Genomic DNA, 17,998 nt, shown 5'->3' with positions numbered 1-17,998 from the left:
TGTAATCCAAGTACGTTGGGAGGCTGAGGCAGGCGGATAACAAGGTCACGAGATCAAGACCATCCTGGCAAACATGGTGAAACCCTGTATCTACTAAAACTACAAAACAAAACAAAACAAAAAAAATTACCAGGCATGGTGGTGCGCACCTGTAGTCCCAGCTACTCGGGAGGCTGAGGCAGGAGAATCACTTGAATCTGGGAGGAGGAGGTTGCAGTGAGCCGAGATTGTGCCACTGCACTCCAGCCTGGGTGACAAGGCGAGACTCCATCTCAAAAAAAAAAAAAAATTAAAAAAGAAAAATGAAGGTATTTTTCTTATTGTTTAAATATCTTTAAAAGATCCCTGAATGTTTAACAAAAGTAATAATGGATTGTCAGGTTTGTAGCATACGTAAAAGTAAAATGCATGACAACAAAAACATAAAGGTTGTGGAGAGGAAATGAAAGATATACAATACTAACATTAATGAAAATAGAAAGTAGCCAAAGATTTCTGAGCAAGAAATATTACCAGGGATCAAAAAACAATGTCACTTTATAATAAATGAAGTGATTTCAAGAAGACATAAAAAATATAAAACACAAATGTGCTTAATAACAGAGTTTCAAAATACACAAAGTAAAAACTAATGGAAGACAGATAAGTTTGCAATTAGAGTCACAGATTTTAATATGTCTCTTTCAATAACTGACTGAACAACTGGACATGAAATCAACAGAATATAGAAGACTTGAAGACTATTAGCCACTTTGACCTGACATTTATAAAACAAAAGACACAAACAAAATGTTCCTAATAGTGTTACTTGCAATAGTCAAAAACTAAAAATAACCTAAATTCCGACCAATAGGAGAATGCATAAAGTACAGTATATCCATACAATGAATATTACTCAATAATAAAGAAGAATGAACTACTGAATGCAACAACATGGATCTCAATTATCCTGAGTGAAGAAAGCCAGACAAAATGAGTAAATATCAGATATCACCAAGCTGGTGAAATAGAAGCTAACCCACTCATATCCTCCGACAATAAGAAAAATTCTATACCCATCCATGGTCAAAAGTCTCTCTACAGGAGCCTCAGAATTCACGTTGAAGTTGTGAAACCCCAGTGGAGTCAAGATCTTAGAAGGTCATTTCGAGAGTTCAGACCCACACCTAGGTGGCTGATTCACTAAGCATGCTCTTAGCTTCAAGCCCAGAAATGGCTCAGTCCTCCAAGGGGCTTGGCTACCACCTCATATGGCCTTGAGCCTGCAAACAAAACCACCAGCCAAAGAGTCTGGCAGGAATCACACACTCTACTAACTGACAGAAGGGCTCATCTGCCTGTTGACATTGGTCTAGGCAATGAACCTGAAAGCTGCCCTGTGGCTTGGCTCTAATTCCCTCATCTGAGGTCCCAGGTAAGAGCTGCTTACACAAAGACTCACAGGGAGACTCGCCCATATCTTGCAACCTGGGAGTCTCAGCCTCCCTGACAGGCCTGCCACACTTCCTCCCATGACCAATCCTGAGGGTACCCAGTCTCAGCTCTGGGCTCTTCTGCTGCTATCAGGGAACTATCCCAGCTGTGCTGAGACCTGCTGGGAGATGCATGCTCCTCTGTGCCAACTAGACTGACCTCTCCAGTCTCCCACCCATAGCAGACCATAAGGGGGCCCAGTTCCAGGTCCAACTCCTCCTGTTGAAATTAGGGAACTATCTCATCTCTGCAGGAACTTCCTCAGAGACACGCAACCCTCTGAATCAATGTGACCAGGCTCTCCAGCCTCTGTCCCACAGCAGATCCCAGAGGGGCCTAGTCTCAGCTCCAAGCCCATCCTGCTGTAGTTGGGAAACTATCTTATTGGTGCAGGGTCCCCCTGGTAGACACATGATCCTCTGAGCCAACAAAATCAGCTCTCCAACCTCCATCCCACAGCAGATCTTGAGGGGACCCAGTCTCAGTTCTGGCCCCTCTCACTGCTGTTAGAAAACTATCCATGGACTCCCAATCTCAACTCCCATTCCTCACCTGTGCAGAGACCTGCTGGGTGACACACCTGTCTGGGCCACTAGGACAGCATTCTGGACTCAGATGCCTGGTCAGCATTCCCACAGAGCCCCAGTACCCACGCTGAGTCCTACCCAGGTCCATCTGGGCCAGAAAGCTGTATCAATCTCAGAGTTCTTGCAAGACTCCCAGCAATCCTGTGCTTAGAGCATCCTCTAATGCTGAGATGGCTACAGCGGTCATGGGCTCAGGGAACTCAACAGTCAGCCTATGTAGAATCCCTGGAAGGCCTGCTGAAGAAGGACAGGCACAAACAAAGCCAGACTTACGAAGACTTAAATAAATACCTAATCCCTCAGTGCACAGACGTAACCACATGTCCACAAGCATCAGCAATGCTCAGGAAAATACGACCCCATCAAACAGACAAAATAAGGTGCAACAGACTGACCCTAAAATAATGAATATAGGTGATCCCTAGACAAATCATTCAAAATAGCTGTTTTAAGGAATCTCAAGAAAATTTAGAAAACCAGAGAATCAACTCTGAAATCACCAAAGAAACTTAACAGAGATTGTTAATTTAAAAAAACATCAAAAATTTTGGAGCTAAAAAATACAATTAGTGAAATGAAAAATGCAATAGATAGCATCAACCACAGAATTCAGCAAACAGAAGAAATAACCAGTGAGCTCAAAGACACAGTACTTGAAAATACACAGTCAGAGGAGAAAAAAGAAAATGAAAAGGAATGAAGAAGCTTACGGGAGCTATGAGACAACAAAAGAGCAAATATTCAGGTTAGTAGAGTTCAAGAAGGAACTGAGGAAGACAAAGTGGTAGAAGGTTATTCAAAGAAATAATAGAAAACTTTCCAAACCTGGAGATATAAATACATACCGGAAGGTCAAAAGTTACCAATAAGATTCAACCCAAATAAGAATACCCAAAGACATACTATAATCAAACTTTCAAAGGTCAAAGACAAAGAGAGGATCTTGAAAGCACTGAGATAAAATAAGTAAATAACACATAAGGGAGACCCAATATGCCTGGCAGCAGACCATTCAGCAAAAACCTTATACGATAGAAGTGAGGTGAGGTCGTGATATATTCAGGGAAAGAAAGAAAAAATGCCAATCAAGCATACTGTACCTGGAGAAACTGACAACTAGACTGAGAGATATTAGCAAGATAGCTGACTAGAGACACCTGGCACTTGTCCCCCTCCAAAAGAAAAAAAAAAAAAAGGCAATAAATAAACAGCTAAGATCTCACTAGAGTGTGGAAGGAAGAGCACTGCAACACAGCAGAGGAACTGAAGATGCACCTGTGGTGACTGGAAGTCCAGGAGAGCAGCATGGAGGTGCCTGGCCTCTGTGGTCCCACCTCCCCCGCCTGGGTCAAATCTGCCCAGAGTCAGAAGGGACTTCCCCTTGCAAGGAAAAGGTAAGCAAGAGATTCCCAATCACCCACATCACCACCACAAACACCTGAAGTCTTTACAACAGGAGAATCCCACAGTCCCTGCAAGCCCTGAGCCCAGTTTGGGAGCTGCTGGAAATTCAGGCTGCTGCATTACCCCAGATTAGGAGCACGAAGTGTGCACTCCTCACTCCCCACCCACCCTGTGAGCCAAAGCTGCTGTAGCACAGCACCATCTTGAGATCAGAGCTGCCTCTGGAGCATGCCCTGCTCTGGGGGCCAGAAGTCACTGCCATTCTCCAGCCCTGGGGCTCCATCTTTACTACACCAAGCCTACATGGGTGGCTGAATGTCACAACCCCAGTTGCATGAAGCCTGGGACCAGGATCCGCTGTGAGTCTGGCCCTGCACAACAGAGAAACCAACCTTCGCCACTGCACTTCCAGCCAGAGAAACAGCCCAGCAGTCCTGCCCAGGACAAACCTGCCCTTGATTTAGCCAAACCATTACACACCCTCCCCAAAGCAGGAGAGGCTCCTGAGCCTCCTAACAGCTGATTCACCCCGGGCCAGCAGAGTTGCTAAACACCTGTGCTCAGGACCTGGGAAACACCCCTATGGCACCCCTGCCACAAGAAGAAATACTTCTAGGCTGCCCAATGTCCCCAAGTCTCCAAAAACGCCTGAGAAACAGTCTCGCAGGCTGACCATGGTAAGCATGCTCCCAGGCCCAACAAGCAGCTATGTGCCCATGTCTCAGACTCAAGAAAAAGACCCACGGGTTGCCTTTGGGGGCATACCACCAGGTGAGCTGAGCAGCTCAAAGGACCAAAGATAAATCCTAGAGTTAAAGAATTCAATGAATAAAATTTAAAAACATAATTGAGAGGTTTAACAACTAGATTAAGCAACTAGGCTTGATCAAGCTGAAGAAAGAATTTCTGAACTTGAAGACAGGACTTTTGAAATAATACCAGCAGACAAAAAAAGAATAAAGAATAAAAAAGAATAAAGCCTATGTGAGTTATGAGATATCATTAAGCAAATAAATATTCATAATACGGGCATTCTAGCAGAAGAAGATAAGGGAGAAGGTGAGGAAAACTATTTAATAAATCATAGCAGAGAATGCCTCAAGTCTTGGGAAAGAGATGGAAATCCAGGTCCAGGAAGGTCGAATAACCAAATAGTTTCAATCCAAATAGGTCCTCTCAGAGGTACATTATAGTCAAACTGTCAAAATCCATAGACAAAGAAAAAATCAAAGCAGCAAGAGTAAAGCATCAAGTCACATATAAGGGAATCTCTATTTTACTAACAGTGTATTTTTCAGCAGAAACCTTACATTTCAGGAGAGAATTGGATGCTACATTCAAAGTACTGAAAATAGATAAACTTCCAGCCAAGAATATTATACCCAGCAAAGCTATTTTTCAGAAATGAAGGACAAATATAAATCTTCAGAGACAAAACTCAAAGAATTCATCACCACTAAACTAGTCTTACAAGAAATGCTCACGGGAGTCTTATATCTGGAAATAGTATGATGATATCCACCATCATGAAAACCTGGAAAACTGTAAAACTCCCTGGTAGAACCAACACACAAAGGAGAAAAACAAAGGAATCAAATCTACAGAAAACCACCCAAGTGAAAAAATAAACAGTAAGAAGTAAGGAACAAAAGATATACAACTAGAAAACAATCAATAAAATGACAGGAATTAGTCCTTACCTATCAATAACCCTGAATGTAAATAAATAACATTCCCTACTAAAAAGATATAGACTGGCTGAATAAAAAGAAAAAGATGACCCAACTATATGTGGACTACAAGAAACTCATCTCACCAATAAAGACATACATAGTATTAAAGTGAAGGGATGGAAAAATATATTTCATGCAAATGGAAACCAAAAGCAAGCAAGAGTAGCTATACTTACATCAGATAAAGCAGACATCAAGTTAAAAGTTGTACAAAGAGACAAATAATTACATTATATGATAATGCACTCCCATATTTATTGCAGCACTATCACAACAGCCAAGATATGGAATCAACCTAAGTGTCCAGCCACAGATAAATGGATAAATGAATACGGTACATACACACAATGGAATACTATTCTGCCATAAAAAAGACTGAAATCCTGTCATTTGCAGCAACATGGATGGAACTGGAGGTCATTATGTTAAATTAAATAAGCCAGGCACATAAAGACAAATATCACATGTTCTCACTCATATATGGAAACTTAAAAAGTGGATCTCGTGGAAGAGGGGTGTAGAACGGTGGTTAAAAGAGGCTGGGAAGGGAAGTGGAGAGAATGAAAAGAAGTGGGAGAAGGAATAAAAAAAATACAGTTAGATAATAAGTTCTGGTACTCAATAGCACAGGAGGAAAATCAGAGTTCATATTAACTTATTATATAATTCAAAACAGCCAGAAGAAAAAAACTATAATGTTACCAACACAATAAAAAGATAAATGTTTGAGGTGATGGCCATCCCAATTACCCTGATTTGATCATAACACATTGTATACTTGTATCAAAATATTACATATAGCCCCAAAATATGTACAAGTATTACATGTCAACACAAAATTAAATTGCCATATGATTCAATTTACATAAAACTCTAGAAAATGCAAACTAATCTAAATGGACAACAGAAAGCTTATATTTATAATATAAAGAACTCCTTCAAATCAATAGAAAAAAGATAATCCAATAGAAAAAAATGGCAGGAGATTTGAAAACATATATCACAAAAAAGAATATCTAAATGGCCAATAAATGTGCAAAAATGTGCTAAACATCATTAATAATCACGGAATTACTAATCATAATTAGGTACCACTAGGCCCTTTTTGAAAGGCTAAAATAAAAATAAACAAGTTTAGGTGAAGATATGGTTCAACTGAAAGTCAAACACCATTAGAAGAACTACAGATTGGTACAACCAATTTGGAAATCTGCTTGGCATTATCTACTGAATACAGACATCCCTCACTATTATGAAGGATTCATTCCAGGAATCCCACATAAACCAAAATCTGTGTATACCCACATCCCACAGTTGGCTGTGTGGACTCCACATATATGGAAATGTGCCCCTCCAAATATACAGTTCTCATATCCTGAAAATTCTATAGTTTTGACCCACATTGGGATGAAGAAAATCCGTGTATAAGTAAACTAGCACAGTTCAAACCCACGTTGTTCAAGAGTCAACTGCTTATGTATCCTTTATAATTCAGTAATTATATGTGTCTGCACCAAAAGACATATGAAAGAATCCAGCAGCCAAAAAAACTGAAATACAACAAATGTCTACCAACACAAGCATGGATAAAGTGGGGTCTATTTACATAAGTAGAATGTAATTCTACTTACTATTCTACAACAAAAATGGATAAAGTATAGTCTTTACATAAGTAGAATGTAATTCTACTTATTACTCTATAATAAAAATGTATTTTTAGTTTAGCCTTTCAAAAAGGGCATAGTGGTACCTAATAAATCCTAATATTCTGTAGCAATGAAAACGAACAACATGAATGAATCTCATAAAATAATGCTATTAAAGAAACCAGCACAAAAAAGTACGTAACGTATAATCACATTTATGTAAAGTTCATCATAAGCAAAACTAACCTATGGTATTAGAAGTCAAATTAGTGTTGCCTTTTGGGCAGGAGAGAAGTGGGCATTGATGGAGACAAGGTATGACCTAGGGGTGGTTACCTGGGCATATTCATTGAGTTATAGTCATCACAACATGCACTTATTACGTGGAACTTTTTTTTTTCCTAAGTAGTTTATACTTCACTGAAAGAGTGAGGTCAATCTAAATATTCAAATGTAGGAGACTTGATTATGTTAAGATGAATCTTTTCTTGATCAGCTTCTAACTGAAGAAACTTTTAAATTCCAGATCACTTGGGTTCTAAACATAAAAATATTGTAAAATAAAAATAAATTTTAAAATAAAATAATATAATGTTTTTATCGATATTTTTCTCCCATAGTTGGTAGCTGCATCCACAGAGGGTAATGCTGTCCAAAGAGCATCAAAGACATGGAGAGACAAGGGCAAGGCCTTCATGACACTGGACTTAGAACTTGTTCAATACCTGATGAGAAGGACTCTTCGTGTTCCATATACAAAGTTCAGTCCCATCCAAAGGGAAAGCACAGTCCTGCATGCTACAAGCAAGCTGAACATGAGACACAGACTCCTTGGATTCAACCAGATATTTTTCTATAACTATATCACTTAGACAGCCACCATTACTTGAGAAAATGTCCTGGGGATTTTCCATCTTCAATCTGAAAACAAAAAGTACATATAAGATGACTATAGGTATTATACTTAATATAGGAAAAAAGTCTATTACCTATTGATAGTTACTAGTTTGACCACACACACATACCACATCATACGTATTTATTCACCTCTCCTCACCCCAAGAAAAAACAAGAGAAATCGCTGAAAACTCTGGAGGTTCCACATTCACAACTGCTCCATTCCTCTCATGGGCTTTCCAATTAAGCAAACCTTGACTCAAATTCCACTATTCCCACTTAACAGACCTTGCTTAGGCTTTCTCAATCAGCTTCCACAACTGTAAAACGAGAACAGTTACTGAGAGGCAAAGACTAAACAATGATCCATATGGCATCGGGGCAGCGCTGGCACTTAGCATTCTAAACGTTGATTACTGAAATGACTAAGACACAAAGTTATTTTCTGAATTGACCACAGCAAATCAGTTGTTAGGGAACTGCAATTGGAACCCACATCTCCCATAGCTAACCTGGGCTTTACTGAACAATTTCACAACACCCTATGTAATTACAGTTAAGCTACCACAGGTTCTATAATCAGTGATTCACTGGCTATGTTTCATAGAGCATAAACTAATGAAACACTGACAATAAAACATTTCAGATCTTCATCCAACTTTACACTTAACTTCACAGCATAATCACTTCGGAAACATGCGGGAATGGCTCTGGGGTCATCCTTGATTCTGTTGTATCCCACAACCCACTGCAGGCCAGCAATCAATGCACTTAAAGGCAGAGACAACAGACCTGCTTAGAAAGTGATGGGCAAGCACCCAAACATCCAGCGGGGTCATGCAGGCTGTGGGTATTCAAAGCCCCACCCGTGCAGTCCTCATGCTGGCCATGTGGATTCGAAAAATCCACCCCTGTGCTCCTCATGCTGGCCCTGAGGGATTCTGCTAACCCAACCTCTGCCTCTCTTCCTCTTCACTGCCTCCTCCCTCCACTGCTCCTCTTTCTATTTACCCTTTCTTCCAGCTCTTACAACACAGCAGGGCTTTGATTGCCTCAGGACGCAAACTTTATCTTCATGCTCCATTCCTCCTCCTCTCTGCAACTTGGGGGCTCTTCCCATTTCCCAGGTCTCAGCAGAGGCCTCTGAGAGCTGGCTCCCATCCCTGCCCCCCACCCCATCCACCTCCTTCCCAGCACTTCACACCATCTAAACTATTTTGACCTCAGGAGGCAGCGGGACATGGATCCATGGCCAGACTGCTAGGATGGAATCCTCTGTCTGAAGGACCCTTGGTCAGACAGGAATTGCAAAGAAAGAAAGAGAACTGTGGGGTGCCACTCATCAGCAGGACCTTTCCCTGCCTGCCTCCTGGCCCCGTGATTTGAGAAATCGGACATTCCAGTACAGACTGTGAACCCTCAGCACCACTTCTGTGCTGTGGGCGGGGCAGCAATAACAATTTCCTGTGTGCAGGTGGGGAGCAGAATTTCACAAGAGAAAAGAGGCAAAGGAAAATGGACTTCAGATCATCTTTGGAAAACACTTCAAAAGAAGCCAGCAAACATTTTCAATACAGGTCTCGATTAGAAACCCTTGTTTTAATATTCATAAGGCCAAGGTACCAGGAAGGTGATAATGTAATTGACAAATGTTCTCAAAATACAATTAGAGGCCTTATACTCTATGATTGCCCTTACAACAAATGCTCTGTGTTATAATAAATAAAAGGGGATTTTTGGCCGGGTGCAGTGGTTCACGCCTGTAATCCTAGCACTTTGGGAGGCCAAGGCAGGCGGATCACGAGGTCAGGAGATCAAGACTATCCCGGCTAACACGGTGAAACCCCGTCTCTACTAAAAATACAAAAAATTAGCCGGGTGTGGTGACAGGCACCTGTGGTCCCAGCTTCTCAGGAGGCTGAGGCAGGACAATAGCGTGAACCCGGGAGGCAGAGCTTGCAATGAGCTGAGATCACGCCACTGCACTCCAGCCTGGGCGACAGAGTGAGACTCCGTCTCAAAAAAATAATAAATAAAATAAAATAAAATAAAATAAAATAAATAAAAGGTGATTTTTAAAGGCTTGAAAAGTCTCAATATTTGGAGAAAAACAAAATAAAAGCATGTGTACGTTATTTTAAGGCACATTTGTCTCCAATTCACAATTTTTATCTCACTTTTTTTTAATATTTGCAAAGATACTTTGAGCATCATATGAAAATAGCTACACCTTCCAAAGCTACCATGGTTACTCTGTAGACTCTGTAACTTGAGCATGGCAGTAGGTGCTGGGCAGATGTGTCCTGAGGGGACAATATGAAGCTGCTGTCACCAGATCCACTGCTTCCCAAAGCATAAAACATCTTGGGAGACAGACAAAGAATACACAAAACATTATAGTTGTTTCAAAAATGTTAATAATACACTCTTCAAATTGTGACTGAGTTTCACCTTTTTCTTCAACGTAAACTTTTGTTGCAGTATCATTATCTTAATTCTCTTCTGTAATTCCCATAGAATTCAGCAGCACATTTTACAAATAATAGTATTTGCATGCCAATTTGCAATTTACAGACCACTTTTGTAGACATTAATAAGCAGGTTTGTATATATGAGTACATAGATTATATCATTCTTACAATAACCCTTTAAAGCAGTTAGGCAAGAAGATGGCAGACAGGAGGCAAGGATAATGTGCGTCTCCCACCAGGATGGACTGAAGGCATGTGGAGACTCATACTGTGAAGTTCTGTTCCAAGAACCACTGCAGGAATGTACCAAAAAAACTGAAAGAATTCACAGATCCTTTGAAAGAAGCAGCAGGCCACTGCAAATTCCATGAGACAGGCAAAAAACTGTGAGTTCCCAAAATGTGAGAGGAAAAAAACTGCCTCCAAACACACATCCCCACTGGGGAATCTAAAAATCCGTATCACAGGAGAAGGACGTAACCTTACCTAGAGCTGAAGCATATTTAGGCAGCCAAGCGAAATATAAAGTAGAAGCAGCAGTGAGAAGAGCCTTGTAGGCATTCCCAGTCTCCAGCTCTAGTCCAGGGAAGCCATCCCTGACTGTTTCTCACAGAGGTCCTCCCTCAGAAAAGACAGCCAGCGGAATTAGGGAGAGGTCAAAGGGTGAAAGAAGCTTCCAACTGAATTCTGTGATAATTTAGACTGGGCACGAACTTCCTTGAGCAGAATCAGGAGTGGGTAAAAGGGAACTGCTACAGATATGAGCACAGGAGCTGCCAACATTGTGGGCAGATGGGGAGGGCAAGACCTGAAAGCCAGCCATGCTTGCTTTCTCAGCGCGGAAGCTTATGGCCTGGGCTGGGACTGAGTCCCACATACAGGCTGTCTGCATCTAAACCTGGCGCTGTTAGCTGGGCACTGTGGGAGCAAGACCAGCCTCACAAACTGCGTGGGAGCTGGGTGAGGTCTTCCACTGCCAGCTTTCCCCCACTTCCCTGGCAACCTATGTGATGCAGCAGACACAGCCATAATCCCTTCTGGAACATATCTCCATTGGCTCAAGAACCACTCCCACATCTCCCACAGCAGCTGCAGCAAGCCCTGCCCAGGGAGAGTCTGAGCCCAGATCCCCTTAACCCTGTCCCCACCTGATGGTTTTTCTCTACCCACCCTGGTAGCCAAACACAAAAGACATAAACTCTTGGGAACACTATGGCCCTGCCCATCACCTGAGAAACCAGGATGCCTCCCCTGGACCAACTTAGGGAAACTGTATATACCCCTTCTAACATAGCAACTGATACTCTCTTAAAGAACTCCTGAGAAATTCATCACAAAGGATCATGACCCAGGTACAGTCATCTGGTTATTTAAAGTCGGGAAAAATGAAAGAATCTTTAGAGCTGTGAGAGAAAAGCATCAGGTAACCTATAAAGGAAAACCTATCAGATTAACAGCTGACTTCTCAGCAGAAAATTTACAAGCCAGAAGGGATTGGGGTCATATCTTTAGCCCCCTTAAACAAAATGATTGTCAGCTAAGAATTCTGTATCCGGCAAAACTATGCTTCACAAACAAAGGAAAGATAGTCTTTTTTAGACAAACAAATGCTGAGAGAATCTGCCACTACCAAGCTAGGACTACAAGAAGTGGTAAAAGAAGTTCTAAATCTTGAAACAAAACCTTGAAATACACCAAAAGAACCTCCTTAAAACACAAATCTCACAGGCCCTATAAACAATAACACAACGAAAAAAGGATATTTAGGCAAGAACTAGCATAATAAATAGAGCACTACCCCACATCTCAATACTAACGTTGAATGTAAATGGTCTCAGTGCTCCACTCGAAAGATACAAAATGGCAGAATGGATAAAAATACACCAATCAAGTATCTGGTGTCTTCAAGAGACTCATGTAACACATAGGAACTCACATAAACTTAAGGTAAAGGAGAGGAAAAAGATATTCCACACAAATGGAAACAAAAAGCAAGCAGGAGAAGCTATTCTTACATAAAACAACATAAATAGACTTGAAAGTAACAACAGTTAAAAAAAAAAAAAAAGGACAAAGAGGGACATTATATAATGATAAAAGGATTAGTCAATAGAAAAATATCACAATCCTAAATACATACACACTTAACACAGAAGCTCCCAAATTCATAAAACAATTATGACTAGACCTAAGAAATGACATAGCAACACAGTAATACTGGGGAATTTCAATATTCCACTGACAGCACTAGAAAGGTCATCAAGACAGAAAGTCAACAAAGAAAGAATGGACTTAAACTACACCACAGAATAAAATTAACATGAATTTGTGCCTTGTTAAATGCAACAGTCAGGCCAGGCGCAGTGGCTCACACCTGTAATCCCAGCACTTTGGGAGGCTGAGGTGGGCGGATCACAAGGTCAGGACTTTGAGACCATCCTGACCAACATGGTGAAACCCCTTCTCTACTAAAAATACAAAAATTAGCCGGGCATAGTGCCATGCACCTGTAATCCCAGCTACTCGGGAGGCTGAGGCAGGAGAATCATCGCTTGAACTTGGGAGGCTGAGGATGCAGTGAGTCGAAATTGCGCCATTGCACTCCAGCCTGGGCGACAAGAGCGAAACTCCGTCCCAAAAAAATAAACAAATAAATAAATCATGAACGCACACACACAGAAACATTTCCACATACACTGCTGGTAAGAGAATTGACATAAACTTATCTGGCAATCAAAAATTCTACTTTTATAAATTTATAACAAGTAAATCATTCTACCTTTTCCAAAATTTATTTCTTCAAGGCTGTCCATCGTAACATTGATTATAATATGAAATATAGCAACGGTTCTTACGTTGAGTGGAATACAATGCACATGTTTTTAAAAATGACATTGAAAAATGTCTACTTCGTGTCTCAGAAAGCAAGCTCGACCTAATCTGATGGAAAGAAAGAGTTTAATGTGTAATTAAAAGGTTACAGCAGCTTCATCAACACCGTCAGGACAGCCCCCTTGTCTCCCCAACCCTCAGCTCCACCTGTCTAGTTGCTGCTCATTGTCTGTTCCTATGCGGTGGCAAAAAGACGGCCAACAGCGCCCGAGCGCGGCCTCTCACATTGCAGAGTGCTGGGGAAGAAAGCATCTCTTTCCATTGATCCTTGAACATTTCTCATGAGTTTGGGCCTGTCTGAGACACTTTCCATGTTTGAATTAATCATGTAATCAGAAGGATAAAATGATGCCAAGAAGTCAGGCCTGGGACACAGACCTCTCTATTGAGTCCTGGTCAGCAGAGGGAGAAGGGTGGTAGTCCAGAGGAAATCCAGGGACTAGAGGATTTTTTTGCCAAGAGGAGGTGGATGCTGAGACAACAAAAATAGTAATGCTTAGATATATAAAAATATCAAGAAGGATGAACAAAAACTTTAACGAAATATTTACAAATTTAAAACTTCTATTTTTCAAAAGATCATTGGTGCTGGAGCCTAAGAGCAGGGTTTAAGCAAATGGACACCACACGTTATTTCTGAGCTAGGACTGATGGAAGCCAGTACGGGTTGGTTGCTGAAGAGGAATTTGAGGAATCAGGAGAGGCTCCTAGCTTTCTGGCCTGAACGACAAGATACGTCACTTTCTGAGCTGGGAGAGAACAGGTTCCCGCAGGGGAGAAGCATAGATACTGCTTTGGATACATTATGTCAAATGCTGAAACATCAGTTGTAACTTCCTCTAGGCATTGCACCAAAATTTCTTTCGAGTAACTGTGGAAGAAACAGACATCTCTTCTCTAATCCAGTGTGTCCATTTTAGAGGATAACACTCAAAAAGTCATCTTGTTTCTCTCATTTCTAAATGATTACAGAGCGCCTAGCATTGTCCTTTTGCACCAATTACATAAAATAGTACCTGTTAGCTGAATGGTGAGGAGTCTAAATACCCCAGGGCACACTGGGGGCAGAGTAACACTCTCCCTAAGATGTCCACAGGCTCATCCCTAGAACCTCTGCAAACATTAGGTTACACAGCCAAGGGACTCAAGGTTACTAATCAGATGGGCTTCAGAAGAGAGATTATCCTGGATTATCTGGGTATGTTCAATTTAAATACTTTCTTTAACTAAGCTAGAGAGAGAAAAGCTGGGATGATGATGCACCATGAGAAGGACTCAACCTGCTGTGGTTACCGTTCTTAAGACAGAAAAAGGAGCCAGGAGCTGAGGCCTGTGGTGGCCTCTAGAAGCCGGAAAAGGCACGGAGAAGAGTTTTCACCCGAAGACTCTGGAAGGAGCCAGCCCCAATGCCACCCTGATTTTAGCACAGTTTGAAACCCATTTTGGATTTGTGACCTCCAGAACTGTAAGATAATCCATTTGTGCTGTTTTAAACCACCAAAGCTGCATTAGTTTGTCATTGCAGTATTAACAAACGAATAAAACTGCCTACAAAATGAAAACTGTACAAATGAAATGACAATACCCAGCATACGTCTACACACTGATCTGTGTGTGTCCTATCGGGACTGAACCCTGAAGTAAGACTAGAACAAGCAATCGACAGCAAGAGTCTAGGGTGACCCAACGGTTGAGATGGTGCTAGGAGATCTTGGGAAGAATGGTGCAATGAAGCTTACAAGGAAGAAGTTAAGGTATGGGCAGCTGTGAAGCAAGAGATCAAGAGATCACATACACACATGCATACACACACACAAAATCTCACACCTGTATACACATATGCACACACAGAATCCCACGCATGCACCCAAACATGCACACATATAAAAAGCTGTCTGATCTAAACGGGTTTGGTGAAAGGTGTGGGGTCAGAGAGCCCAGGGTCATAGGAGAAAGGCAATCTGAAGACCTGAAGACCTCTTCCATGCCTGAAGCACAGGACCCCTTCATGTCTTAAAAACAAAAGCAGACACCAGGCACAGTGGCTTATGCCTGTATTCCCAGCACTTTGGGAGGCTGAAGCGGGTGGATCACAAGGTCAGGAGTTCAAGACCAGCCTGGCCAAAGTAGTGAAGCCCCGTCTCTACTAAAAATACAAAAATTAGCCGGGCGTGGTGGCGCGTGTCTGTAGTCCCAGCTACCTGGAAGGCTGAGGCGGGAGAATCATTTGAACCCAGGAGGCAGAGGTTGTGGTGAGCCAAGATTGTGCCACTGCACTCCAGCCTGGGCAACAGAGTGAGACCCTGTCTCAAAAACAAACAAACAAACAAAAGCAGAAACAACAAAAAACGATCTCCTGACACCCGTCTGACATCGCTGGAATTATTTCCAAAATAAAGACAGAATATGAATGTGCTTGCATTTCCTGATGTGTGCATAGTAAAGAAATAACACCATGACTCACTAGTGTGAAGAGTTCACAGAAAACAATGGTGTGAAGCCAAAGAGGGAAGAAGCCTCGTCAGGAAACATAAGCCACCTTCAGGAGGAAGCACTAGCCTGCGCTCAGAACCTCTGGGTCAGTCTGGCCCCAGTGTGCACGAGCTGACGTCCCACCTCTCCAGCTGCCCAACACCTCCGCTCCTCAGTGTTCTCCGTTTCAATGCCTACTTCTGCCTCAGTGTTCTCAGCTTCAATGTCTACCTCTGCCCATTCCTGTGTTCTCGGTTTCAATGCCTACCTCTCCTCGTTCCTCAGTGTTCTCGGCTTCAATGCCTACCTCTGCCTCAGTGTACTCGGCTTCAATGCCTACCTCTCCTGCCTCTCCTGCTCCATGGCAGGGTGGTGCAGACGGGGATGAAGGAGTGTCTGGTGCAGGCAGAATCATAGTCAGGGACACACTGACACACACACACACATACACATACATATCTGTGTCCAGGACATGAATCCAGGGCAGCTAAATGAACCCCAACCTATCCTCTCACTGAACAGAGGTCAGATGGCCCCTAATATCATTTCCATAGAAAGTTATTTTTCTGTTAAAATATTCATTTTTCTATTTCTGTGGTCTGGCAGTTTTTGCAAGCTCTTTCTGCTTCCTCCCTGGAGCCACTAAGAACATGGCAGGACCACATTTCCAGCCTCTCTGGAGTCGAGAGTAGCTGTGCACCAAAATTTCTGTTCTGGAAAACACACCACGCATGCACAGGCTAGGTCCTGTCATAGCCCGTGCACAGCCCTTCATGCTGGCGGTGGAGGGCTCCAAAGGCTAAGAAGAGGGGCCACGGTGGTGGCACCTGGCGGCCTGTGCTGCTCCCACTAAAGGGTGACCAGGACACCAGGCTGGACTGCTGTGTAAGCAAGAGAGAAACATTTATTCCATGAAGCTGAGGTCCCTTCTGTCAGCCTACCTTGACTGATGTGGGTACCTTGAAGCAGGATGCTTCAGTGACACTGTAGGATGTTGCTGAGTGACTGATGGAACACAGAAACAAACTCAGGAGGGTAAAAGCTCAAGACTCACCTTAGGCAGTGACAAACAGTTCAACTGCAATAACCTGTAATAATGTGGAAAACTGACCACAGGCTTACTCATCCTGCAGCCCTACAGTAAATTATTGCAAAGAATAAGCATTAGCAGCCAACACACGGAATTGGACTATCCCCACCTCCTCTCCCTGCTGTGCCAACCCTAGGGGATAATCAATGTTATAGGATATCCCCAGCGATATCCGTGTACGCATGTGCACAGAACAAGTCAGGGAAAATAAACTAAATTTATTATTTTAGTGAGATTCTAGTGCACCTAAGACTAGGTAAGCACTTCAGGAAAAAGCAGTGGCAAGTGACTGTTAAAGAAACCATTGTCTTAAAGTTAAGTCAGTAAACACAACGCAGTAATTCCAGATAAACTGGAAGCTGTAGACTTAATACCCCTTTACTGGTACAGTGTGTGTAAATTGTAGAAAATTTAGAAATACATAAAAAGATGAACTCTCTACTACTCAAGGAGTACCACTGATAAAATCCTGGGCATTTCCTTCTGCCCAGGATTTTTAGAAAGAGAAAATTACTCCCTTCTGATTAGAAAAGATCGAAATTTTTTTCTTTTAGTGACTAAGCAAGCCAGAAACTTGCTGTTTGGCTCGAGTTAGGAAAACCTAGCCTGGTAGTTACCACGCAGGGTGAAAGGCCAGTGGGGCATAATTCGGGAGCCCTCAGAGTCCACGCTCCCACCCTCGGAGCACAGAACCGATGGGTGGTGCGGGATGACGGGCATTTCCACAGCCCTGGTTCGTTCCTAAACTACTGAATCTTTTAAAGAGGTCTGAGTTCGCTTTATACATAGCTGCTTTAATTAAAATAACCACCTGCGCCCTTTTCCTCCGAACTCCACAGGCGCTCAGTTCTCAAAGCGCCGATCCTGCGCCTTCGTGCCACGACAGCCTGGACGCTCGGGCCCGATTTGTGCCCCGAATTCCCCTGGAGACCCTCGCACCAGCACGGCGTCAGGAGGAGGCTTGGGGTGACGAGACAGCGGGCAACGGCTCTGGTCCAGAGCGCGCGTCTCCGCCGCTGGGAGCGGTCACGGCGGGACCCTCAAATCGCCCCCTTTCATAGAGACCTCAGCGGAGCCGCGAGCACCCGCGCAGCCCCCGCGCTCCAGCCCCGCGCCCTAGGCACACGTCCCAGAGCAGCAGCTCGGGTTCCGCGCCGAGAGCAGCCCGCTGGAGAGGACTCACTGCACCCAGCTCCCAAGAGGGCACGCAGGGAACTAGCGAGCGACGCTCCGCCCCACGCCCGCCGCTATGGTTACTAGCCCGCCGACTCACGCGCGCCGCTATGGTTACTAGCCTGCAGCCCCCAGCGCCCACGCCCCTTTCACTATCTCG

The 17,998-nt window shown here is 43.0% G+C and overlaps 1 protein-coding gene across 18 annotated transcripts in view; it reads right to left on the bottom strand.

Moving 5' to 3' along the window:
• The window catches only part of LOC105487638 (WD repeat domain 27), a 304,221-nt gene extending 286,232 nt beyond the window's left edge, over nt 1-17,989 (bottom strand). For 4 of the 18 annotated variants that reach the window (XM_071096157.1, XM_071096153.1, XM_071096154.1 and 1 more), the window contains exons 1-2: nt 17,477-17,978; nt 7,569-7,764 (exon numbers count right to left, since the gene is read on the bottom strand). In XM_071096157.1, coding sequence (XP_070952258.1) covers nt 7,569-7,757 — 189 coding nt within the window. In that variant the 5' untranslated portion in view covers nt 7,758-7,764; nt 17,477-17,978. Of the gene's footprint in view, nt 1-130; nt 272-7,568; nt 7,765-17,476 lie in introns of those variants that run through there. The other 14 variants (XR_011623214.1, XM_071096155.1, XM_071096161.1 and 11 more) reach the window with 9 other exon arrangements.
• Between the last annotated feature and the right edge of the window lie 9 nt (nt 17,990-17,998).

Source organism: Macaca nemestrina, chromosome 5 (assembly GCF_043159975.1).
Source record: "Macaca nemestrina isolate mMacNem1 chromosome 5, mMacNem.hap1, whole genome shotgun sequence".
NCBI classification, from domain to species: domain Eukaryota; kingdom Metazoa; phylum Chordata; class Mammalia; order Primates; family Cercopithecidae; genus Macaca; species Macaca nemestrina.
This window is presented reverse-complemented; position numbering and strand designations above follow the sequence as displayed.